This window comes from Dermacentor silvarum, chromosome 8 (genome assembly GCF_013339745.2).
Source record: "Dermacentor silvarum isolate Dsil-2018 chromosome 8, BIME_Dsil_1.4, whole genome shotgun sequence".
NCBI classification, from domain to species: Eukaryota; Metazoa; Arthropoda; class Arachnida; order Ixodida; family Ixodidae; genus Dermacentor; species Dermacentor silvarum.
In genome coordinates this window covers 44,850,084-44,876,659 of record NC_051161.1, presented here as the reverse complement: position 1 = coordinate 44,876,659, position 26,576 = coordinate 44,850,084, and the positions used below count along the sequence as shown (strand labels likewise).

The following is a 26,576-nucleotide window of genomic DNA, read 5'->3' as shown; positions in this document are numbered from 1 at the left end:
GGTCGTGGCTGCGCATGACTATCAGCGAAGCTGAGCACATACGTTGCCCGCACACCCTATCTTTGAAGTAATCTGCAGCGGGTGCAAAATTTGGCGCATGCCCACTTTCCTATTAAGAAGAATGGGCAAGGGTCTAATATGTGTTGCACAATGGCAGCTCCTTTCTTTTTCTAAAGTCAGCTTCGCCACACACAATTTTATTTAGGGTCAGCTTCACCGCAATACACCCGTATTAAGCAGTAAAGCATACGATCGCAGCGAAGGTGGTTTTGTTTTAGTATCTGATTGCACTGCACAGGCAATTTTCGACCCAAATTTACTCAAGTCAGAATTGGGTGAATACCGGCGAAACCTGAGAGAGGAACCCAGGTAGGACTTTCTCCTTCTTTCAATTCTTACTATTTCTTTAAAGCTCTGCAAATGCATGAAATGTTGATAATCCAGCTAGCCCATCTGTCCGCCTTAAGTTTCCAGGCATCACCTATCCTAGCAGGTGTCCACATTTTGTCACGTATTTGTCGGTAACTTACAATGCTCATCTAAAGGCCAACATGAACGCTTCATTTAAATGTCATGGAAAGAGGTGCCAGAGGTTACTACAAACCCTATCTTAGTGTTCGCTTGTGACCACCAAATTACAATTCAGGAATGCATTATGACATTATACTATTAGATTTTCATGGGAGGTTTTCATTGATAAAAAGAGCTGGGCAAAACCTGTATCGCCTAAACCGCTTCACTTCTACGTACTAAAATATCCCCTACTAGATTTCAAACTGACGCATCAGCACCATAACCACTTTCATGAAGCCAGTTGACTAATTTTATCAGATACAAAGCAGCAGACTGCCTATTATAATGATAACACAACTGCTAACATAAATCTGATTTTGTCTATGTAAAGTACTTTGTTTTCTTGTTTTTTTAGTTGGAGCCAGCCTAAGTAAAAGTGAGATATAAAAAGTTATGAAATTTAGCTAGTTTTGAGGCACAGTTCAGTTACAGTCATGCTGCAATGCAAATCTGTTAGAATAGACCCTTTTCGATATTGTAATGCTAGCTTTCCCGTGAGGTAATATGCCCAGCTAATGGCGACACAGTCATTATTGCAATCTGTACATTTTAACTTTAGCACAGTCGTTTTGTTTTACAACATGGAAAATGTAGATGTGGCTCTCATGATGAAATCATGCGCAAGAGACAAACCTCAGCATGTGCACCTAGCACTTTGTTTTCATTTGAACCATGACCGGTCCCACCAGAAGTTGGGCAAATAAGCAATGCAGGGAAGCATACTTGCAAATTTGGAAAAAAATCTTGTATTGACTTTAGTTTTCTGGTAAAGCAAACATTCCCATGTCTAATCCTGTAAGCATATTATCGCCAGGAGGCTGGCAGGCACCTCAGCTGTCTACCAATAAATGGCTGACTTACAGGGCTTGGAGAGTTCGCAGACGATGACTTGCCAACCATTAATCTTCACCCGCCACCGGACAAGTGAGCTATCTGTAGCAGATGGCAACGAGAAGAAAAAAGACAATTTAGGTACACTTCCTAGTGAACAATAAAGCAGACAGTAATATAATTTTTTCACGTGACTCACTTCCAGATTTGAACACAGTCCCTTCTGTCCCAAGTGGAATGGACAATGCATCTGCAGGAAAGCAATGTAAAGACATAGTGCACTAAACTAAGAGCAGGTTTAATTTACTGTTAGCGCACACCTAGCGAGTACGTGGCTTCTGCTGACTTTTGCTTCTGCTGAGCAGAATTAGTGTCCCCATGTCGTCTGCTACACAGTCATAGAATAACATAACGCAGGCACATCTGCTACACAGGCACTGAATGACATGTAGCAGACACGTCTTCTAGCTCACAACAATGGCCAGTTGGCTTATCAAGCCCTAGAAATTTGGCGAACCCACTCCTACCACGGCATGGTTCACAGCATGAGCCACGCGCTCGCATGTTTATTATAATAGAGTGCCGCCCTGTACGTGCAGAACATTGCTGTAGTTCAGACTCACGGGTGCCATAGGGATATCGAGTTGTTCTTAGCCAAACACGCAAGCCGTCTTCGGCGACCTGCAAGACGCCACTTGGCACACTGTCCAGAGGTTCCAAAAAGCAAGGCACACCTCCAAACCTGGCTATTACCTGCACCAAAAACAGGAACGTTGATAAGGCTTCAGTAACTTGAAGCTGTCATTGCCATAAAAAAAGAGGAGTGAGAAACGTGCTTGCCACTCGAGACACCAACACATTTTTTAAAGAGACAGCTAAAGCCTATGACATTTTTCCACATACTACATAGCTTTGAAGCTATGTGACCGTGTACACCAATAGCTATCACGTGCAGTGTTAATAACACGAAAAAGCAGCGCAACCAGATCGGACGAAACAAGGAGCACATTGACCCGGTGATTGTTTTGTCCTATCTCATGGCGCTGTATTTCTTCTATATTTATGCGTCGTCTTGCCTAACAGTCAGTCCTTGCTAGTGGTTAATATAGCTGGAGCATTTCTTTATCAGTTAAAAAGCAGCACAACAATGTTGCAATGACAAAAAATGATGGCTGCCAACTAAGTTTCCCACAAATTTTTTCTGAACCATAGCACGTGTGATGCAGTTATAACTTGCAATACACGTGACAAGTTCATCGCCACCATGTTCGTATGTGTGACTATTTATTCAAAGGCTTTAAACAACAAAGAATAAAGGAAGCCTTACCTTGCTTGACTGACTACATTTTCCTTTACCTTTTTTGGTGACTCAGAAAAAGTTAGCCCGGCCCTAATTACTACGGTAGATTTCTGTTACTACGACACCAGTCAAATGGATTTTTCGGTTGATTAGATCCTGACCAAAGGTCCTGCCCAGTGCCTATACTTTTCTATGAGCCTAAACTTTCATCATTTCGATCCTAAAATTACCTTTCATTGGATAATTAGAACTTAACAGATTGTAAACAGGCGCCTGATCGCTGTGTGCTTACTCCAATAGCGACCACTTTAGTGGCAGTGTCTGTCTCGACGGAGCTCAGCACACAGTGAATACATCAAACAGACATCAATTCCCACTGAAAACGCCTATCTTTCAGCCTGCCCAATGAATATTTTCAAGCGAGAAGAGTAGCTCACAATGAATTATTATAATATTTACCCGATTTTAACGTGGCTTTTTTTTTTCTCCAAGAAAATTTGGCCACAAATGGGTTGATAGTACAATCAAATACGAAATCAAAACTCTGTTCGCGGCATTAGCAACAGCATACTGTCAGAGCGAGCCTAGCCAGAATCATCGCCATTGCCATCACAAGATGGTGACAGATGAAGTTCTCTTATAGCATGACAGTGACAATGTGCCACTTTCAAATCTTCGATTACAAAAGCTCATTCAAAAGGTTATTTTATATGCTAAGCTAGAGGCAACAAGTCTCGTCATTTGTTTTATGGCATTCCTAAGAATTGCATGTGCTACAGGACGAACTAGTGAAGTGGTTAGTCAAGGCATGGGCCAACATCCAGTTTGAAATGGTTGCATAGTCGTTTGATAAATACAGAATGTCAAAAGAATGTGCAATGGATCGTATGGAGGACGTGTTGTGGTTTATAAACAGCAATCAAGTTTTGCTGGTACTGTTGACAGTGGATATTGGTGCAAACAAATTTATATTCTGTGAAGGTAAACTTCGCTGATTTGATCTCTTTCTTATTGCTAGAACTGGAGGCATGCAACATAATTATTGCTAAAAAAGTTGAGTGCGCATTGGATTTCTACTTTGCCTAGGAGCTTCAATGTCCTTTTTAGGTTAATTTTCTATATTGATAACAGAAAAAGTGGGTGCTCATTTGATTCGGGGTTGTTTTAGAACTGGTCAAATACTGCCAAATGAATCAGTGGTGTGTTTCAGCGTTTTTCTCTGCATTTTGTTTAATTTGACCCACCGAATAATTAGATCAATTTCATCGGTCCCGGCAGGGTTGAATTAACAGGTAACTGATTAGTCAGTACCTGATTAGTAATCACGTTTTGGTTGTTGTCTCAGGAATTTTACAATTACTAGTTCAAAGTTCAGACGCTAAAGTTTTGACAAGACAGCCTCGGTATATTTTTAATGAAGCAGCATACTCACGTTATGCGAGCTGTCACGGCTTGCCCTGGCTAATGCAGCTAGCATTTGGATCAGTGGTTCTGCCTTCAAGGGAAACATTTCCTCTGCTTCAACAAGCAGATGGCCTAGCCCAGAAGCTTCACCCTGCGATAAGGAGACATAAATTAGTGTGGGCATAAAAAAAAGGAAATAAAAATGATATCGCCCAGACCGCACTGCGATAAGGAGACAGTGGGAACGATCAGCCGTGCCTTTGAAGAGTGGCCTCATCAAACACCAACTCATCTATTGTAATGTCTCGTGAAAGTCGAGCAGGGCCAACAGAGTCCTTATGTAGGAGAATACTTAAAAAAAACTGTCAGCCCTTCCACTGGGGAGGAGATGGAAGATCAGTGAAGCTGTACTATGGTCGGAATTATGTATTTCCAATTACTACTATTAAGATGTGATGGTGTAATTGGTTATTTGAACTATTAAAGAATGAGAAATATATATTATCCGGTGGTTTTCATTTATTTAGTGACCACAGGGACCATGGCCTTATGGTCGCTACGGTACAATGTCATAGGGTGTACGGCAAAGGTTGGTACGTTCATAAACACGTCACCAACGCCGCGCGCGTTCGGTGCAAACGCGGGCAAAACACCGCCGCCGCCGACAACAGTTGTGTGCGTTGTTTGTGTGACCGCACACAACCGCTGTCAAAACGCTGGCTACGTGACGGAACCGCTAAACGCCGTTGTCAACACAGTTAGGGGAGAGGCGGGCGAGAGCCCAGAGAGAGTCGGCGACACATGGCGGCAGAGGCCTGCAGGGCTGCGCGCATGCGCCACAGTGGGAGAGTGGGCACACGCGCACACAGTCTAGGGTGCCTCGATGTCACCCACTGCTCCCCTTCCGCTGGGAAGGCGCGTTTGTTCTCCGCCGTGCGTTTGCTTCCCGTGAAAGCGCGCATCCCTCGCCCTCCCGCGCTTTCACTTGCACATACAGCATACGGCCAATGAGAGTTTTTTTCTATTGCCGGATGCGACCACCGAAGAGTGAGCCCTTAACAGCTTCGCTGTAAAACAGCATGAAAGTACGTGACAAGACTAGGTAACACAATAACAGTTTCTTCCCTAGTTGCTAGTGAGTCATGTTTTTTATTTAGTCCACTAGCTGTTTAGTTCCAAGTCCTTCGGAGTGTCTGTCTTTTTTTTTTTTCTCCAAGCACAGTGTGCTAATTTTTATCAAGAACTGTTGATACAGATTACATAAAACAGCTTATTTAATCATTAAGGTATAAAATGTGAATAAAGTACTATTTCAATATTTGTCACAGAAAAAGCCAGTTTTTGATGTACTACACCTATGACAGGTTCTGAATTGGAAACACCTATTACAAATTTTTCATCTGAAAAGTTTTACTGCGCTAAGCAGTCATAGCTAAGTATCAGGGTTTCCCTGTAAGATCACGCTCAAAGCTTTGGATATGAAAGTAAAGCAATAAAGGTTCCCGAATTTATGTGGGTTTCAATGAAAAAAAAAAAAAAAAAACCTCACGGCTCTGAAGTGGGTTCTCTACCATTGCTACAAAACAACATTGTATTTTCAGTGAAAAAATAAGTTGCATTAAGTTCACAAAATGGTTTTAGCAGGTTACATCAAATGCAGCACTTAAAGATGTAGAAGTTATTTTTTATGGTATTCAAGGCCCAACCGGGCAAGCAACACTCCTCCTTATCTTCTCTCATCTCACAAAGAAAAAATTTTGCTTTATAATCTTACTGTGCTCCAGAAAAATGTGTTTAGTAGCCCATGTTAAAGGTAGCACAATAATATAAATTTCTTTCTTTATTTGCATCAAGGGTCTCGAAACTTTCTAGCATATACTCTCCAGTACTCCAAACTTTTCCCGCCAATGTGCTTATTCATGGCGTTGGGATTAATACTGCAATGAATTGGCTACACACACTATGTCTGCTACACACGATTGGAAGAAAAGAAGTGTCCGCATTACTGAATCATTTAAGCAGGGTAATCAGTGTGTCACCCTGAGTCTGAATCACCCTGAATTAGTCACCCTGAGCTTGCATGTTGTGCAGTTGACACTGCATTACGCTGTACTTTAAATTTAAAGTATTGTGAAATAGGGAGAAATTGTAAATAAATTTGCATGTCCTCATAACCATCTTCAGGTCACCAGGTTGCACATGAGCATGTTTTTTTTTTTTTTTTTAATGTTACACGAGTTATTATGGCGCCAGCTACACAAACAAGCTGTCCAGATTGAATGCCACATAAGCAAGGCAACAATAACCCAAGCAGTACCACCACTGCCACATGAGCTTTAGGCCTCTGATCGGTAAGGTTCAGCTTGCATTACCCTTAATCACGAAGGCCGTTGCTCACAATAACACATAAAAATTTGAAACTTTTTTCTCCCCCCTGCCACTTCTCACTAATAAGACAGCATGTGAAGGCCATACAGATGCCACTCTATATACCACGTGCCATAAAAGGTATCGAAGAAAATGAAGCCAAGTCACTTCAGAATATAAATACAAATGTTACATGTCATTTGCGCTATTGCATGGTCTTCGATATACTTATTGCAACGCTAACCCTAAACGCTGGCATTGTCCGGCTGTATAAAAATGTGATACACATCTCAAGCATTTCTAGCCAAGATAAGGTGGAAACGAACGCTGTGTGAAAGAAAATTAATATGTAGGCATGTGCATCATACAACAAATTGTACGTGAACATTCCCAGTGTGTCCGTTACATTATGCCGTTTCATCATGATACGTTGGCAACGAGTTGACCAGGCAGACCATTACTAGATTCAAGTGGCTCTCAGCTTGCAAAGTACACGAGCTCATGCCCGCTAATGTGTTACAGACAACCCTGCAAGTGTGAATGAAATGTGTTTAGCGCAGACAATGGGCCCGTGGATTGCTCAGCGATTAATCCTGCATGACTCTGCCACAACAGTCTTTCCTCGAAGACTACTGAAGTGTGTATGCGGCATGCGGTGGTTTGATTAAATCCAAACTCATCCAAATTAAGCTATATATTTACATTCAGGACAGAAAGTCAGCAACCACTCAGGGCAGCTTTGTTGTGCCGTAAATACACAGTTGGGACCATCGAAGAGCCAAGCATGCTTAGAAAAAAATAGCAGAATATGGAAAAATAAATCACTCCAAAAAAAATTGAAGGAAAAAAAAAAATGCCCAAGAGAAGACGGGGAAAACTAACAGCGAGCCACAAACCTCTTTCCAGAAGTCTTGGGCAACAGTTGGGTACTCAAGAAGCTTCTCTGCAAGTTGAAACAGTGGCTGCAACAAAGAACAGAAACAAGAGCCGTCAATTCTACCCGCACCAAACAACAAAGCGAGGCAACGAGTACTTCCCTATTCCTTCAAACGTGAGCAATACAGTAAGACATGCAATGTTCTATTCACACAACTGTCCACCATCACAAGAAAAAGAAATAAACAGACTTCAGCTGTTCCTCTTGCTCGTTTGCTGTGACCAGCTGCACGCTCTCACAATGGACACCGCCATCTTTAAAAAGAACAACTTACTTTTTGTAGTGCAAGAAAGAACAAGAAGGAAAGAAAAAAAATATTTACTGACTGCAAAGCTGAGTATGAAAGAAAAAAACATGCTCGCAATTACACCGTTATTCGCTACAGTATTTCCTGTTATCACCTCTGAAATACAATTGATCCTCTATATAAAGAACACTTTATATACATATAAGAAATTATTCGATATGATGAAGTAAATTTAAAAAGTTTCTTGTCATCAGCAGGTAAAGAATATAAGCTTTTAACAAATAGGCATTTTTGTGTCACATGCAACTTTGTTAAAATGAGGTTCAACTGTACATCCATTAAGGCCACAACACTCAAAGTCTGCATGGAGAACAAAACCTCGTAGAAATCGCCAAACGTGAATGTGGCATGATAGCTCAATGGTTAAAGAAAAAATTAATTCTGTGGTTTCACATGCCAAAACCACGATACGATAATGAGGCACGTTGTAGTGGGGGAATCTGGATTAATTTTGACCACCTTGGGTTCTTCAGAGTGCACCCAATGCATGGTACACGGATGTTTTTGCATTTCGCCCCATCGAAATGTGGCCGCTGCAGCCGGGATTTGATCCCGCGACCACGGGCTTAGCAGCTAAACACCAAAGCCACCATGCCACCACAGCAGGTTTTAGTGGTTAGTCCATCCGGCTTCAAGCTGAACAGAGATGCAGAAGCATGGGTTCAGACACTGATGGCATTGGTGGTGCCAAGCTGCACATCACTGGTGGTGCCAAGCCACCACTAAGGCACAGATAAACAAAGTTGGTGACGGCAGCGACACTGTGCCACCACAGTTTAGCGTTTTCTTCAATGACCAACGTCCAGATGACTGCTTCCGAAATTTGTTGTTTTTATATTATTTTTTTTTAGTGCACACACCGCATGATAAACACCTTTTTTTTTCAGTTTTTTTCATATCTTGAACTTGTTCATGGGTGCTTGTTGGCATATATTTCCGACACATGGCACCACCAGGCGCTACACAACGATACATCTAGCATTGGGCAACATCTCAATGCATGCAATGGGATATTACAGCGTAGCTGTTAAAGCCTCGCTAAGTTGGTCTCGTGTGCACAGCATCGCTGAGCTGGGAGGGAGTGAAAGCAGAGCATAGGAGGAGAGGAGGTGTAGAGAGAGAGAAAGAAAGAGACAGAGAGCGAGAGAAATAAATAAATAAATAAATAAATAAATAAATAAATAAATAAAACAAAATGAACTTTTTAGTGAGGCGGGATTTGAGGCAGCGTACTCACGGTCCGAAGGCGGGCGTCATACCCACAACGCTATACACCCACGCTTGCAGAGCTCCGCTGTTTCATCAGATTTCACAAGCGTGGAACTGGCTTGATTTTTTTTTATTTATTCAGAAGAAATCAAGCAATTACCATAGCTAATATGTGCATGTGTGTAATTAAGTGGTCCTCGATTGGCCCCACATAAAGCATGTAGACCAGGGGGTAGCGTACATTGAGCACAATCGTTCATGCCACAATGGGCTTGGCTCCTGTGAACGTGACGTGGGGCTTTCCCTCAAAAACATGGTTAATTTTGTGCACAAGATGGCGGACCTATGGGCAACCTGGCTACTAATGAGCCATATACAGTAACTCTAAATCGATAAGCTTTGTCGCTCCAGCTGTCACATAAAAACAAAACCTACGCTAAAATTTTAATTGAACCAACTTCTGATTAGATAAGAACGTTAAAGAAGTGCGAACCAGACACGGACAAAAAGAACACAAATATACACACACTCAGGTGCAAATTACAACAGTTTATTCTTTGCGATCCTGTTGCTACTTAATACACAACTGATATCAATGTAATATGAGCAAAATCAGTGCGCATATCTGAAAAAACACAAAGGCTCATTGAAGAACCTATCAATCCTAAGTATTCTGTGCTGGCACACCCAGAAAATAAAACTTTTTCCTGTTAGTGCTGATGTTTGACGTTCAGAAATTATCTTGGAAATGGCCCCCAAAGGGCCATTTCCAAGGTATGCTCACCTCAATGGGACCAAGGCTGCGATGATTGAACGATGCAACCAGGAGAAAGACGAGCTCGTAGACGATGGCATGAACCTTGTTTGGAAGGATCTGCGAAACGATGTCAAGCAGTGTACATGCCTCAGGATATTATTTTTTTAATGGTGCAGCACTTCTCACAAATCGAGTAAGTGTGTTGCTTTTATCTCTCCTCCTACCCAAATTCAAGTCCTTCCAAGACAATCTGTGTCTAGACTTGACAGCACGTCTTCAGCTGTAATAATGTCTTCGAGGGCATAGGAAATTTACAGTGGTCTGACCCTACGAACGCACTCTTAGGTATTTATGAATTCATTAATTCTTTTTAAGCATAGAAGAAATTTAAAGTCTCATTGGAGTAGCTGATTATAGCACATGTGACCTTGTTGTAGTAAATAAATGTAGTAAAATTCAAAAGTGTATTTGTTCCCATCTAAACAGTTGAAGTCACTAAAGCCATCATAACCTTGCGCAACTGAAACGTAAGGCTTCGTTATAACCTTGCCTGTTGCTTCAAGAAACATCAGACACACAAACATGATCTGCTACAAAGTGCAGTTAGTTTGCCCAAGTACGTGGCGCAGGGCCACAGAGTTGGCAGACAATAGAGGCAATGCATGCTTTTTCATGTTTCTTAGGCGATACGGGCCTGGACTCACGCTTGTGATAAAATTTATGCAATGTGTGCTTTCACCTAGTTCCTCCCATTATCATCCCCCATTGTGACCCTCTTTCTTCCCCTTCCCTTACGTAGAGTAGCAGGCTAGATGCTCCATATTCCGGCCGACCTCTCTACATATTCAAATCAATAAACTACTACTTCTTTTCCAACGACGTCGCCAGCAACTGCTACCACCACTGAAACAAAACTTTTAATTTTGCAGCGAGGGTATAAGGTGGCAAGTGTGACATGCAAAGACTCCCCCCAAAAGGATATTGCAAGAAGTGACATCTGTATATTCGAGAAATTGAACTAAAATGCCCTCTGAAGTCATGCATTCCTTTAGGCACATTGATTGTGTGAGGCACGCCAATGAGTGAGCATGACTCGTAGAAAGATGCACTGATTGAGGCACAGCATTCATTATGTGAGAAATCACACACTAACTTTGGATAATGCACAAGGTCATGGTTTGTACATACAGTACTGGGCACAGCGCCAAAGATGTCATGCGCATGTTATTGTACTTGCACAAGACATTACCGTGATCACACCGTTCTCTCGCCTGCCAAGCTGTACTTTTGGTAAATGGCAACATCTGTAGTCGTGGGCTGATCACCTGCCAACTCAAACAGGCTCCAGACCATGCACCATTTAAGGCTCCATTTTTTCAAGTTCAAAGAAGGCCTTCAGGACTTCCTTATCAGCCCAGCACATGGGACTTGCCTGAAATCATGGAATTACCCTTTGCATAGTTAAATATTCAGACAAAATTAAATCAGAAGGTATGTTTATTAGAACAACAAGGCAATTCTGGATTAAGTAACCAAGAACTAGCATGGTATAGGTAATTGTAGGTACCAGTGTTCAACTGTCTGTTTTGTATAACCTCAAAACCACACACAACCTGAATTGAGCAAAACTCTGTTTCAATGCTTACTGCTCTCCTCACATAGTTCAACGTGTTTTTGTTATAAGTATTTCATATTTCTTTCTTTTTTTTGTAATGCAACTGTTCTGTTTTTTTCACATCCTTTGTTATTGTTCCTTTCTTTCTCTACATTGCATAATTTTCTGCGATGTGAAATGCTAACCCCTTTATTATAATGCTCTTTGACATTAATGAAAGGAGCACCATGAAACAGCACAATGACAAGGAGCACCATGAAGCAGCAAGCAGGGACGAGATACCCTAAAACGTACCCCATCCCCAAAGAAAGCGGGGTGCCGCAGAGCACTGTTGAGATAGCCGAAGGCGTCCATTCGAAGAGCCTCTTTTCCCAGTCCAGCTGTCCGAGTGCCCGGCAGGATCCAGGAACGAACGAGAAGCCATGACAGCAGCAAGGGGCCGTGGGCCGGGTTTCCACCCAGGCAGGACATGCTGCGGTCTAGGTGCTGCACGCAACCGGAAAGGACAACACAGGCTGTGTTATGGCACCAACCACACTTATACACATAATGAAACAGAGAGGCCACATTGTGTAAGGAAGCTTACGCATACAGTGCAGAGGTGCTTAGAAATTTGTTGATAGGTGGTGGCATCGTAATTCACACAACAAAACAATAGGCCCATACACACACAGACTACTATGCTTGCAGCGGAAGGGTTTATTTCCAGGACTGTGGAATAAATACAGGAGGGAGAGAGAGAGAGTGGAAGCCAAATTCCAAAGCCAAAAAATAAAGCAAGTTGATGTGAAAGAGGTAGTATATACCTACAAAATGCACAGAAACAGACATTCTGGCAATTGTTGCCTCACCTGCAGCGCGTCAGGATCTTTCAGCAGCTGATGGTCCGTCCTGAATGGGGGAGAAAAAAGCTCAAGTTCAACGACTCAAAAAAAGCTCAACGACTCTCAGCTTTGACATTGAAGGATGACGACACTCACATGCTCCCCTGGTGGTATCGATGGAGCCAGTCAAGGTCAAGGCTCTCTACGAGCACAAGGCATTCCAAGTAACTGCAACGAATTGCAACAAAAAAGATAAGTGCACACATGCAGGGAGCCTACATTTTCAGAGTACAATGTGGCGCACAAAGGCAGGCTTGCGTTACCAGAAGGTGCTCCTCCTTTAGCGGTCTAAAAGTACACTTAAAATGCAACTGGCCACAGTCTTCAGATTCACTTTAGTCAAACGCAAGTGCGAAATGTTGGAGCTTGACTTATAATATGTCCACCTTACGTACCTGATAAGGTCCAATATGGGCCTGTGGCTGTCACTCAGAAGCTTCCTGAAAGAACTCCTCTGCCCAAAGTTGTGCTTCTGTTGGAGAACAAGCAATGAGAATTCATGCAGAACCCATAGAACAAAGAGCAAGGAATGGAAACAATAAGTGATTTGATTGATTTATTGATTGGGATTAACGTTGCAAGGCTGACATTCGGGCAAGTTGCTACAGATCCATTACAAAATGAGGATAGCAAAGCAGGCAAAGACAAAAAAAAAGAAGACACCTCAAATCCTTCTGGCGTATTTATCTTTGTCCTTGTCTGCTGCGCTACACTCATTTTATAATTGTTTCAACATTTCAAAGCAACACTCGGTTGGTGAAAGACGCTGTAGAGAGAGGGTGGGACATAGGTAATTTTGACCACCTGGCGTTTTAACAAGAGCACTGAAAATGTTTTTATTTCTTCATTGAATAGCTGTTGACCCGCTAATTACACTACGGAGCCCCAATTCCTTGAAATTACAACAAATAACTAATTACGTTGCCTTTTAATGCAACTAGTTGAAAACGTGCACCAAGTGTAGCATGGATTTTGACGTGAAAAAGGAGAATATCCACCTCACCGAAACCTGATGCAGCAGTCTTGTGGTACCAGACACCACTAATGCTTACATACATACACTACGACCATGCTGCCGAAAGCAGAGTCGATTCATCACTGAATGAGACAAGAGGGTCAAACGGGTTCCTCTGCGTTTACAAGAGAAGCGTACAATTGGAAGGGCAAATCTGGCACCTTTCGGCGACACGGTCATTATATGGCCTTCAACCATCACCCAGGCTGACTGGGATGCGCTCGAGTTTCTTGTAATACCCTGTGACCGTCACCTCCGCTTCTGATGATGTGAACAGTCCCCTTATTCACATCTGACGGCAAGTGAATTCTGAACTGTCCACTAAAAGGTGCTGTTATTAATTATTTGTCGTATTCTTGAGGAATTGAGGCTTCAGACCATAATCATGGAGTCAATAGCTACCTAAGAAAGCAAAAAGAGAGAAGCGCGACAACATTTTTCTGTCAGTACTACTTCAATGTGCACCCAAAGCTCAGTAAGCAATAACTGTGGTCAGAGCGCTGAAGTGACACGGGCAAGAAAGACGACAGGACGTGCGCTGTCCTGTCATCTTTCTTGTCTGTATCAATTCAGCGCTATGACCACAATTACTGCAACGAACCAACTGGCCAAAAAATCTATATTCGGTAAACAAGCGCTTTTGCGTTCCACCATCTAGAATGTAGCTACCACGGCCGGTAATCGAACCTAGGATCTCGAGCTTAGCAGCAGAATGGCACAGTGGAGAGCATTTAATAATAAGTTAGACTATATTAAGTATATTAATGTGCATCTATATTTAAGTACAGAAGAATTCTTGTGAATGGCCACAACCAGAATGTGGCAATGTGGAAATGCCACAATCAAGGTTCCCATACCTGAAACACGTCGAGGAGCTGAATGATGTTTTCCAGCTTTGGCTGCATATCCTTATAGTAGAGAAGGACGATCTTTAAAAGTTCACACTGAAAAACAGCAAATAAAAAAAATAATAATAAGAAACCATAACAAGATGTAAGAGAAACGAGAGTGAGACTGGCATACTTGGAAGCACTTACTTGTTCCTGGAGTGTGTAGTTGACCCATTGGCCAATCAGGGTGTTCGTCTGAAATCAAGCAGATCAGACGCCTTGAACAGAATTGCATTACTCAGCACTGGAATCAAATTCAGTTGGTAAGTAAATCAGACAACTGTAGCGTAAAAGAAAGAATGTCCTTGAATAACAACTGCCTGACACATGCCACTGTGTTTGTAGGTTCAGTCAGCTGACCTTGAAGGACTACTGACTTGGCCACTTTCTACAAATAAAAAAAAAAAAAAGTAAAACGTAGATCCGAGCCTGAGAAACTTTAAAAAATATACTGGAAAGTGTCAGACCGCCCTAAATAATTTACTATACTTGTTTTAACGAACCAGCTTCCGTTTCAGTAACCAGACGGTGTATATGTTGTGACAGCATGATACACTGGCTTGCTTCGTTCCCGTGATCGCAGCCAAAAGAAATGCACGTAACAATGTTCTCAATGAGCAATGTTATCATACTTAGCCTTATTGTTACATGGCGGAAATTCTGCTTTGAGCCACGACATCATGATAATGTTGATGCTAGGTCCAGCATTTGAAAAACCCCAACTTCAGTATCAAGTTACAATATATTGTAAGTGCTTCCCAACATTCACACTTGCTAAGTGCCATCCTTTACGTGTAAGAGGCACATGGTAAAGTTTGAACAACCTCAAAAGTATGCGTCAGTACTCCTTTAAAACTACACTGTGGTGAAAAAAGTCCAAACCAATCGCAAGCATGTTCCGGGAGCCTTTGTGGCTGTGTGTGGCTTTGTTTATTTTCGAAAAGGGTGTCAATTTCAGCAAATGCACAGAACACGGCAGGGACGCATGGTATGATAAAGCATGGCACAGTCTGCTAGCATGAGGAATGATACGGGGCAGAAGCACAAGGCACTGAGCTTCCAAAAGTGATGCTAGCTTACCATGTAGGGTCCATGAGACTCTCTCGAGGGCTGCTGTATTTCAACTATCAAATCCAACTGCTCAATGATCTGTCGGGGTAAGTCAGATTTGATTTCAGTGACCATCCACTCCATGAGCCAGATAAAATACTATAGTCCCAGTCACGCCCACAACATTTCAACCACGAAGGGTAATAGTATGATGAGTTGTTTTATAGCTAAATTCACGCAAACAATTTGTGCCTTCAACCTCCATGAGACATGTAAAATTTGTTCTTAATGGTCCAATAGCTCCATCACAATCACACACGATAGATTTCTGTTCATTCAACCTCTATGAGGCATGTAAATTTCGTTTGAATGGTATGCTAGCAAAGAAAGCTTGAGAACCTTTTGCAGCTTTCAAACATGACTGAATTAGGAGAGAATTCAATTTAAACAATGCAGAATTGAAAGAAGTTAGGTATAGCAGAAACCACACAGCTGTACTGCACTTGTATGAAGTTACAATGTAAACAATCATAACTGTCAGACAATCACAGTCAATGTTGAAGTGCACTTTTCATGCAACCTAAGCGAACTTATCACTTGAGCAGATCCAGTCAGATGCTGCCATATTAGAATGCATGAGTTAAGAAAAAGTGCGTCTGAGTGTGTGGAGAGAAATTTTTTAAATACTGTGCCGAGCCCATGCATCAAGTATAAACCGCATGCATCGCGATCTTGCGCGCAACAGCGACAAGTGACGCGATGGAGATGGCTGTCGCGTTCGCTTGTCGCCTACAAGTCGTAACTCATGCAAGCGACGAGACAAGCGCGACTTTGAGCAACGTCTCCCCGGTGTTGCCGGTATGAGGGCAGCAAATACTCGCTGAAACTGGCATGACGCGTGCTTTATTAATTTAAGTTGATGTGTTTTAGCGTAAATAGCAGCATAAATATTTCTAAAGGTCTTGCACTATGTTATTATTCTTGCACGTATCAAAATCTAGTCGTTTACTCGTTCCGTGCAACAGTTGGTAGTACTTGACTGATGTATATCCAGTTCCGGCTTCGCGCTATTGGCTAGTCGCTCATAGTACTTCCGGGTGACGAGCGACGAATTCTAGATTTCCAGAACCGAGCGATAAGAGCGACGGCCTGTTTCGTCGCTCGAAGCCGTCTTCGTCGCCGTCGCGCAGAAAATCGCTTTCATGCGGTTTGGGCTTCATGGCATACAAAAACTGAAAGCGGCTCTGAGTCCATTACTTAATTGAGTGCTGCAGGTGTTTTTTATTTTTTATAAATATGGTTTACACTATGTTCAACCAAGACAGATGCTAAAGTCAAAAAGATTAAAAGTGGAATTGGTACCTTTTTGATGATTATCTCATTTTCATTGAAGCGCTCCAAAAATCCATCAAATAATCTCTAAAAAGAAATAAAACATGTTACGGAACATGCTCTTCAATCAATCAAAACATTAAATTAAAAAATGATCGAAAAAAATTTCTCTAAAATTTCCAGTTTTAGCAGTGCAAATAATTTTATACATTCCCATAAAGGTACTGTTGGTCAACATGTGCCTAATGCACCAGCACACACGAACGAGTACATAAAGTTTTCAACGATACTGTGTCTGATGCAGTCATTGCAGCTTGCCAAAAATGGCACCTTGAAGAAAATTATGTGTTATAGGCATAAAGTTGACCCATAGTGGGTATATAAATACCACAGCTATATAATTCTGATTTGTACTATACTCAAAAGCATTCTTTGATAATGTGTCGCAATGCAAGTCTAAAAGCTCACATGACCTAGCCACATAGCGCCCTATAACAGGTGTTTCCTGGATGACTGCCCATATGTTGGCATTAACGCTCATGACTACTCACTCACACTCATGATTGTGATTATGAGTGAGTGACGAAAGGCATTTGTGGACGCGAGTATGAATCGTTTAACGTGAGAGAGTACCGGTGAATGTGAATGGATGTGAGCAGGGCCTCCAGAAATGTATTTCGAGTGTGGGCGCAGGAGCAGGTGCTCATTTCATGTACACAAACTTTTCTTGTTGCTGTGAAATTGTCTTTCATCTTCTCAGTGCACTTCAAAAAAACTTCTCTGAGAAATCAAGGATTAATTTACTATAGTTAAGAAGGGCCTGCCCTCAGTGTGGTGAGGGGGCAGCGCCCCCCTGCAGTGGAAAATCAGGGGAAGGGGGCCTTCCTACGAAAATGTTCCCTATGTTGTGCTCGCTATGCTGCTACTTCTCTTCACAGAAGTCAATCAAATGGACGCTGCTACAGTTATCTGCCTGTTGCTTAACAGCTTACAGATTTACACACCTGCTTATGTTTCCATGCTCCTAAATGTCTCTCAGAGCTCAAATAAAATTAGTCGGGCATGGATCCTGACAGATGCTGCACCAACAAATAAATAGCACAATGAAGCATTATGCTCACCATTACCATGTAATGGGGATAATGCCAATATGCAAAGACTTTGTTAAACCGATATTGTAGGGGAACAAAAAATGACGTCACAAATTGAGAAAGCAATACACTGTCTTCTACGGGATTATTCTAAGGGGAATAGAAATGTTAGACGACCAATTTCGTTTAACCTCTGCTTAGCATATAAGTTTCCGTGTGCTAGCATAAGTGAGAGTTCTCTCCGAGTTTAGCTTTATTATGACAGTCAAGAAGACAAATGCAGGGCGCACTATTTATGGGATGTGGTGTTTAGTTATTTGAAAAGCTGCAACAAAACTGTAAAAGTTTGCCTTACCACGTAGACATGAGAAGGGTTCTGCCAGTGCTCAAGAATGTACCTCAAACAGAACAGGCTGAATAGGCGTTCCATGCGATAGTAATTCCACACCTGCAGGAGAAAGCTGAACATGAACACTTAAAAAAATTTAACAAATAAAAAGAAAACAAGGAACGAATAGAAAGACAACACGAGTGAAAATTGGCATCACGTAAGCGCACACGCGCGCAAACACACACACACACACAAAAAGGAGGTTACCTCATTCAGTATGTGGGGTATATTCCGCTCACTCGCCACTGTTGCCTTTGGTGATGAGAACAGAAAAAAAAAAAAAAAAAAAAAAAATCGCAAGGAGTCAGAATTGTACGCCAACACTCCAGAACTCTACGTTTTTGAGAACTTGCCCACGAATGCGGCACACACATGCTTTTATAAAACGGTCGGAAAGAAGACACGAGGTGCAGTTACCTTCAAGTCATCTGGAGTGCCTCGATACTCGTAGGTTAGGTACGAACAAAACAGTTCGTAACTGCGCTGTTTGTCCAATCCCTGAAATAAGCCAGCTCATTAACTACACCTCTGGGAAAAGCGGCAACTTCGTAATGACGCGGCCGGGTGCTTAATTAAAAGGACACACTCAGCTTTACTTACGAGAAGAGTGCTAAGCTTGGAAAGCAGTTCTTGGTTAAAGCTTTCAGGTACGGTCGTCTTCGACTTCCTAGAGCACAATGGAAAGCGATAATTCTATCATCACCAGTAAGTAACAAAACAACAAGCATATTACCTTTGCTCAGTGAAGTAAAGAAGTCCATTGAGAACTTGATCGGCATTTTTCGTGAGCTCTGTCCCAACCAATTCCTGAGGGAAAATACGAAGCGGTAAGCAGCGATGCTACATTACTCAAGTCCGACGTACAGTCCAGGAAGACTACATACGTTCGATCTGAGAAGAGTGTTTCCGGAAATGATGACCCAAAGGTCCTTGATCGATCTGCAAAGTCGATTCATCAATTTGCATGCCACGAACATCCACGCCGGTGTTGGCGTGAATCAAGTTGACACTTTGCTTCAGTGTCAGCAATCACAACAGTATGGCAAAGAAGGGCAGTTGCTATTTCATTACACTTTCGTCAACAGCCCGACGGAACGTTAACCTCTAACGACGCAAAATTTGTAACGCAGGCTACGCAGAAACCAGCTAAAGCGAAAAAAGCATCCCGTACCTTTGAATGTCCGCCATTGTGCCTCTGAAGTAACGTCTGAGTGGAGCGATGACATAAGTGATCCATCTGGCCCCTTAGCTCACAACCACAGTAGAAATTAAGAAAAAAAAACATTACGACGTTGCATAACAAGAATTTCAAAGTTAAAAAATATGATCGTGAAGCTAACAATACAGCACGTCGTAAGAGTGCTTTCTCAAGTTTTATGAGTTTAGTGGCGTTTGCCATTACTCCGATTCAAAGGTGCTCTTTTCATCTGTCTACGGGTTTGTGCTTACCTCGTATTTTGGTTTGTTTTCAGCGCGCTCGACTTTCGCGCGGTGCTTTCATTTCGACGACCTGAAGGCCGTGCCGTGATATCTTTTTCTAGTTATTTATTGTTATTTATTGAAGTAATAGTCGCCATGGCATCTTTCACACCGTTCGACATGGCTGTCGACGACCTGAAAAGACTAAATTGTTATGTTGTGCAAGGGACGGACGTGATCCTCGGTGTTGTTGCCGACGTTTGCGAAGTTAGCGAAGGTACGTCTGGAGGTTTGTTTTTTCTTGGTGAAATACCGTAACGCTACTGAGTGTAGCGTATGCAGACTGTTGCGCACTTGAGCAGATGTGCTCAGGGGGTTGTTGTGGTGGTGGGAACCATCAGAAGGTAGTCCTTCTGGAATTAGTTGGGTCGTTCCAATTCAATCAGCTCCTCGAATGATCTAACTCATTTTCAAGAGCTATAAAGAGGCTTGGAATTCGGTTAGAGTCTTGCGACATGACCCAGCGACAGCTGTGTTTACGCAAGCGTAGTGTGCCGGTGTAAACAGGCCGCTCACGAAGTTGTGTTTACGTTGCACGTGTGTCTGTTGACGTGACATTGTTTTGATCGTATTACTGCCCTCTGCCCAGGTGAGGCATTAAACGAAAGCGTGGAGGCGTTGAAACGTTGCACGAAAGGTATGATCAAGGAAGACTGCGACGCCAACAGTTTTGTGGTAGCAGCAACTGCACTGAAGGCACAGGTATGTTTTGCTCGTGATTATAAATTTAGCAGCCGTAATGTAGTATATAAGAAAAGTGAAACCGCTGTTTATTACAGCGACAAGCGATCCCAACACTCAGCGCAACAAAGTGTTCAAATTTAGGAAAACCACTCTATCGTATACTTGAATATTCCACGACCTCCTCTATAGAATTTATAGAGGAGGTCGTGGAATATTCATGAGCGTCGTTTATGTGCAAAGTCCCCCCCCCCCCCCTTTTTTTTTTTTGCGTGTCTGCTAAACAATGGGGCCCAATTATGTTTTTTGGTGCGTAGACATCCATAATCTGCAACTATAAGTTAAGCAACAGTGAAGCAACATAACTTTTTTTTTTCTTTTTTTTTGTGAATTAAACTGTTAATGTAGGCCCATTGTTCTTAACAATATAAACAAGCTCTGAAGTGCCATCACTTTCACCTCTTAGTATTGAAACGTGTATTCTGTATCTGCAGTTGTATCTGCCATAAAAAAAAAAGAAAAAAAAAATCTAAATATACGGGGCAGGTAGTTGCCCATAGTAATGAGGGCCTAAGTTATAGTATATGTGGTTCTGTGTTTTTGGATTAATTCGACAATACATAAATAATGCTTGCTGATAAAGAAAAAAATACAATTAGAATTTATGTCGAAATTTTAGAATTTCGGGGCCCTCAGTCAAGATCACTCCAAGATATGCGGCATTAGCGTTACGATTGAGTATCTGGGGCCCATGTCATGGAAAACATGGAGGAAATAAATGGCTCCTTGCACAGCCTATTCATCAAGCTGAGATTTTAAAGAAAAATTGAAACATACTCCTCTTTATAATTAAGGAAGTAGAAGGTGAGATTACTCTTTTGCATGACATGTACCATTTCTTTGCTGTCTGCCTACATTTGGTACTAAGTCAATAAAGTGATGATGCATCTGTGACAACCCTTGGTGCCAGCATTAACTGCATGCTTGACGTTGTACACTAGAAGTGCTGTGAAGTCATTAACAGCATCTGAGAGTACTCCGCTGCCACTGCAGAAAAGTGAACATGAACCATGCAGTGAAATATCTTTCACAACTTGCAGTTCCTCAACCATTCCAGGCACGTTACACATAGACAACAAGCGCTCGTACAAGAGCTCCATTGCCATGATTCACATCAAATGTTTTCACTCGCCAAAGTACTCATGGCCATCAAACAGAGCAATAAAATCACTTCAACGTTTCTTTAAAGATGCTGACGTGTGCAACAAATATTGACTCTACTGCATCGTGTGTGTTTCCTCATTCTTGCATTGTCTCTCTTGCTTCAGACACTTTGGATGGACAATCTCACAAAATAAACAGCGACACATATCTGGTGATCCAAATTGTCTACTAGCTTAGGCCACTAGGAATGTGCCTGAATAGATTACTTGCTGCTGGCTTCTGTCTGGCCTAGTAGACAACTTGGGTCACTTGGGCATGTGCCCAAACAGACAACTTTGGCACTGCATATTTAATATTGGTCTGTGCCCATTCTTTGTCAATACCCGGAATGAATGTGCCAAGATGACGCAAGGGGTATGAAGCAATAGTAAGCATACCAATACCCGTTCACAACAGACACCTCTGTGTCGAGCACAGCTGCTTGATGGATAACCACTGCAGCAAAGTTGCACCCAGGATACTAGGGATGGTGGGGGTTGCTACCAAGTTTCAAACTGGGGTGCTGTAGTCTACAACAAGATGTACTGTGTCGTGGTATCATTTCGCATTGTGGTTGGCAGCAGGATTGCCACTTTGTGTGTCTGCTGATGTGTCCGTGAGGTTTCGCGATTCACGGTGGCATCAGGATATGCAGCAGGTTACGCAAGGAAGCTGTCACCAACTTTGACAACCATCTTCGATGGTTTCTGCCGCGATTTCTTGCTTTCAGGCCAGGGCGGCCAGCGAAGCCAGCCAACAACTAGATTGGAAACAAGAGCTTGCCTCTGCATATGAAGCTGCAAAACAACGTCAAGGAGACCCAGAAAATCATGTGGCATTCAAGAATGTCCTTAGGATTACAAGCAAAGTAGAGGAAGGTAGGAAAACCTATCACATTTACATTATCGAATTTCACGTTTTGTATGTTCTTGTGCGCTACCCAATCACAGCAGTGTTTGCACGGGAATTTATATGTTTGACAGGAACTGGCCTCAAACTGCGTTCTACCGAGTGGAGAAGAAAAACAGATACTGCAGTGGACCGTTACTGTGTTTCAAGAGTTAAGGAAGAAACCCAGCCATTCACAAAGAAGTACAGGCCTCAAATCTGTTAACAATAACGCGAGAGTGCGTGGCCAGAGATACCATCTGCGTCTTCTACTACCACATTAGCTTTATCAACGAGATTGCGTGCCACACTTAATTGATCGCACCCCGAGCAGCAGTGCGTAATCCTAGTGATAACGCCAGTGTGCCTGTAGAAGATGAGGATGTTATGCCAGGCCACACGCTCACGCATTCAACAGATCTGAGGTCTGAACTGACGTGACATTTTCAACTTCTAATTTTTTGTTTTAAATGAAGGTCTCCGACATTGAAACCTTAGAACAAATTATCAGTAATTCTACAGTCACCAACCAATAATTTGGATTCTATGGGAACTGCCAAAAAGTTCTAATAATCAGGAGTCAGAAATAATGAACTTGCTAGAAAATAAATGACTTTATTTCACAAGTGGCCATAAAGCTTGTCAATGCATTGCTGTGCGCACATAATAACAACTGTCCTACGAACTAGTTTTGGTTTGGTCGCGACGTCTTCCTGCAGAAGGTGCTCATGCGGGAGCAGGACATTGCGCCATTTTAGCACCTGCACTGGCTTGCCGGGTAGTCTGTAATGCTCTTACATTGAGCCATGCAACGAGTAGCAGCACAGCACGACAGATGACCGAGCGAGCCGGAGCAAGTGCCAAGATGTGGCAACGTCCTGCTCCCACGTGACCACCTTAAGTGTCATGACATCATGACACAGGTACACCAACTAGGAAATTTAACCGAAACTGGTATGTCGAAAAACTGTTGCAGTAAATTATAGATGCTGTGAGGCTTGGCAGTATTTTATCTAAAGTTTTCTATAAATTCAAGTTTTCAAACTTCTACTTCCTCAATAGAAGTCAGCTTTCTTAAACACAGCAAATTTTATTCAAATCGGTTCAGCTGTTGTCTATTGAGAGCATTTCTGCGTTTCACATGTATTCGAATAGGCAAATTGGACTTCACCCTGAGGTAAAGCCTACTTTTAATATTATTCTTTAGTTTGTAAGAGTTGTTAACCCTGGTAACTACATTCTGTTATACCGGTGCCACACGGGCACATTCGATTGTGATCGAGCCCGATCAAGATAAAAAATGCACAGTGTGACACCCGTATCAGACACAAGGCTTTACACATCACCACCTCTTTAATTGTGTTCTCTCTCTTTGCAGTTTCATCATCCCAAGACCCTGATGACAGCATGACCATGACCATGGACATTGAGAACGCTCAGTGGAAGGACCCGATCACCCAGAAAGACATTGAAGTGCCCGTGAAAAACACAAAGTGCAGCCACATCTATGACAAAAACAGCATCAGCCAGTACATCAAAGGCACCAGAAACCCGAGGTATGCCAGTAACAGCGCGGGGCAATTCTGGCAAGAACACTTTAAAGGGATGGTAAAAGGAAACACTAAAGCAGTTTAGATTGGTAAAATATTCTTTAAAAACTATATTTTAGTTAATTTCGTGACGATAGCTTGATTATTAGAAGAGCTAAATGAAGATTGAAGTTCCCTTTCTTGAATTTTGTAGCGAAACCCCAGTGCCAATATGTCACACATTCCAAAGTATTTCGTTTCGTATTTAGGCCCTTGTGGCTGAGCAAAAGCTTTCTATACTTGTAAAGTTCAGTCTTTGGTCCCTTTAGAATACAATGCAGTTCATCTTTGCCCATAAAAATTTAAGGAGAACAGAGCAGATGCTGTCAAAAATCAATGACATCACGGCAAGCTAATGTTGGCACCTTATGGCAGCACCACCCCCTTCTTCTAGCACTTCTTCTAGCTTACCAAGCCTGTTCTCACAGTAAGAGTGCTTTCTTTTCTTTTTTTTAAAGAGTAACTTACTAATGCAGCTCAAGTGTTCTTTTGTATTCTTTTTAGTCTGTTTTTTACGCCTGCTACTGGCCTAGGTTCCTCCATTGAAGCTCATTTTCGCTAAAGAATACAGGAAAGGGCTCAGGTCTATGTTGCCCCTCATTTCCACATGTCTGTTTCACTGTCGCTCAAGTTGGGACAGACCTGTTGCGATGGCATTCTGCTGGTGAGCACAAGGTTGCCCGGCTACGACGGCCACATTTCGATGTGGGCAGAGAGCAGAAACGCTCCTTTTCTGTGCTTTGAGTGCACTTTAAAAGATAATCTGACATAATCTGGAGCACCCTTCAGTACAACGTCTCTCATAACCTGCAAGTTGCTTTGGGATGCTAAAACCCATAGTTTAATCTTAATTTGTGATTGACTTATAAGAGTCTTGCAAGTGTGCCTTCTTACGCACCAGAAGAAAGGTAAAAAGATGGAGGAAAGAGAATCCCACACATACGCGGGCATCGGTTTATAAACTAAGCTTTTTTTTGATGTTCACTGGAATGGTCTTCACTTCCTTCTTCGCTTGTATGTGGCTCAACGATCCTCGCATAGTCCCATTTTGTTCACTTAGTTCTTTCTCCACACTCAGTTGCTTCTGTTGCTAACTACTTTTTCACTTCTCTATAGCTGACTTCTTCAATTTTTTGTTGCCGACTTCTTTACCTGTTGCTTCCTGTTCTGCTTGTCTTTTCGGGCACCTGCCGAGTGGCACATACCCAGTGTGCCACGTATCCAATGGCCGAAGTTGTATAATCGGCAGGATGGCAGCAACCAGCACCGGCAAAGTGGGACGAAGGGGCAATGAAATTTCTGCTTCAAAAATTTCGGCTGACACCCGACACCAAAAATTGGCTGACACCTGTTCACGCTCCATATTTCACAACTCGTCGGCCGACATCTGGTGGACCTCTACACGGCACCCTTAACTCGTTACCCCATTTAGACTTAAACGACTGATCGTTACAGACACCAGCAAACTGTTGTAGGCTGATGAGGAGGCGAGCGCCATCTGTATGGTATTTTTGCAAGGAGGAAACTGCGGCGCGCTGCTGTATGCGTGGAAGAAATGCTGGGAAAGGGGCTTGGGGTTTGAGTATCCGCGTAAGAGAATTGTGTTTTCTTGTATATTCAAATTGCAATCCGACACTATCACGTCTGTAGGTTGTGAGTACGTCGTACTTTACGATTTTTCTGAAGCATTTTTCTTTGAGAAATTCGATTAGTTCACCAGCACCTCTGCACCACGCGGAGGGCCTGCGTGGTCGGCGTGGTTTTCTTGGCCGGGCAATGTCCCCAATGCCAACACCGGATTTTCTGCGACATGGGCCCTTAATAATAGGTGTATATGAGTCACATAATATCAAACAGACATATGTGTTCAACTGCCGAAAGCTTCTGTATATATGAGAGAAGTCATAGACCGCACTAAGTGAAGAAGAATTGGGGAGTTTTAGATTTTACGCACCCTCAGCAAACCAGCAGGCATACAATAGAATGCAAAGGGCCTACAATGGAGTTTGGGTTTCTGTGTACGCAAAGTTGCTTGGGTACGCTATTTTTAAAACTCCCTATTGAGCAGCAGCGCTTACCGCCTATGAAGGCTGCCTATAAGTGCTTTCAGGAGAGAGGGATAGAAACTTATAAGATAAAAGCTCAGAGGTCAAACTTCTAAGAGAAGTGTGCAAACCAGCAAGCCTGCCATGTTGACGTGTAGCAGCAAGACACTGGTTGTGGGTAGTTGGTAACCCATGTACATGTTTTCATCCCTTTGGACTCTGTAGTTCCTACCAAACGAAACGTATGTGCTCAAAACAGCGTCGCCTGTCAGAACATAGTTTCGTCAAAACTGTAACTGGTTACATGTAATGGATTACTAAAAAAGTAATTGAATTACTCTGATCAAGTAAACAATTAAAGTAATTGTTAAATTACAAAATTACCGAAAAACACAATTGATTACAAGCAACTAATTACATGTAATTTGTTATGTAAGTCTACCTAAAATCACTCAATTTGCGTTTCATTTGGTTTCGTAAATTCAATACTGTATGTTGTGCATGAAATTACTTGGCTTATTGGTTCTCTTATGGTTGCAGGTGCCCATATTTGGGCTGCGCCAACAAAGCCACTCTGAATATGAAAGACCTGGTGGATGACCGCTTTGTTGCAAGAATATTGAGCGAACGATCCAAGAAAAAGAAATGAATTTGCTGTCGTTCCCATGCCTCATTTAACATGTTCTATCACAAATAAAACAAACACAAGTCTGTTTCAGTGATGCATGCTTATGATAT

General features: G+C 42.4%; 2 protein-coding genes across 3 annotated transcripts in view; one reads left to right on the top strand and one right to left on the bottom strand.

The window, feature by feature from the left end:
- LOC119461125 (nucleoporin NUP188-like) overlaps nt 1-26,576 on the bottom strand; it is a 76,105-nt gene that overhangs the window by 49,415 nt on the left and 114 nt on the right. Inside the window, exons 2-22 of one of the 2 annotated variants that reach the window (XM_049671756.1) lie at nt 19,125-19,197; nt 18,838-18,892; nt 18,687-18,760; nt 18,554-18,620; nt 18,371-18,451; nt 18,161-18,205; nt 17,918-18,010; nt 16,502-16,558; nt 15,170-15,238; nt 14,237-14,284; nt 14,057-14,143; nt 12,580-12,656; nt 12,281-12,352; nt 12,152-12,191; nt 11,595-11,786; nt 9,713-9,802; nt 7,372-7,437; nt 4,137-4,259; nt 2,028-2,157; nt 1,604-1,654; nt 1,435-1,506 (exon numbers count right to left, since the gene is read on the bottom strand). In XM_049671756.1, coding sequence (XP_049527713.1) covers nt 1,435-1,506; nt 1,604-1,654; nt 2,028-2,157; nt 4,137-4,259; nt 7,372-7,437; nt 9,713-9,802; nt 11,595-11,786; nt 12,152-12,191; nt 12,281-12,352; nt 12,580-12,656; nt 14,057-14,143; nt 14,237-14,284; nt 15,170-15,238; nt 16,502-16,558; nt 17,918-18,010; nt 18,161-18,205; nt 18,371-18,451; nt 18,554-18,620; nt 18,687-18,760; nt 18,838-18,892; nt 19,125-19,141 — 1,606 coding nt within the window. In that variant the 5' untranslated portion in view covers nt 19,142-19,197. Of the gene's footprint in view, nt 1-1,434; nt 1,507-1,603; nt 1,655-2,027; nt 2,158-4,136; nt 4,260-7,371; nt 7,438-9,712; nt 9,803-11,594; nt 11,787-12,151; nt 12,192-12,280; nt 12,353-12,579; nt 12,657-14,056; nt 14,144-14,236; nt 14,285-15,169; nt 15,239-16,501; nt 16,559-17,917; nt 18,011-18,160; nt 18,206-18,370; nt 18,452-18,553; nt 18,621-18,686; nt 18,761-18,837; nt 18,893-19,124; nt 19,305-26,576 lie in introns of those variants that run through there. The other variant, XM_037722327.2, reaches the window with a different exon arrangement.
- LOC119461124 (uncharacterized) lies at nt 19,380-26,556 on the top strand. Its single transcript, XM_037722326.2, has 5 exons — nt 19,380-19,649; nt 20,022-20,134; nt 22,047-22,194; nt 23,583-23,760; nt 26,379-26,556. Exons 1-5 carry the CDS (start codon nt 19,529-19,531, stop codon nt 26,485-26,487), a joined length of 669 nt encoding a protein of 222 aa, XP_037578254.1. The 5' UTR covers nt 19,380-19,528; the 3' UTR covers nt 26,488-26,556.

Coding starts and splice junctions, on each gene's coding strand:
- LOC119461124 (XM_037722326.2), top strand. CDS start 19,529: ATGGCATCTTTCACACCGTTCGACATGGCTGTCGACGACCTGAAAAGA. Junction 19,650..20,021: donor CGTTTGCGAAGTTAGCGAAG/GTACGTCTGGAG, acceptor CCCTCTGCCCAG/GTGAGGCATTAAACGAAAGC. Junction 22,195..23,582: donor TACAAGCAAAGTAGAGGAAG/GTAGGAAAACCT, acceptor CTCTCTTTGCAG/TTTCATCATCCCAAGACCCT.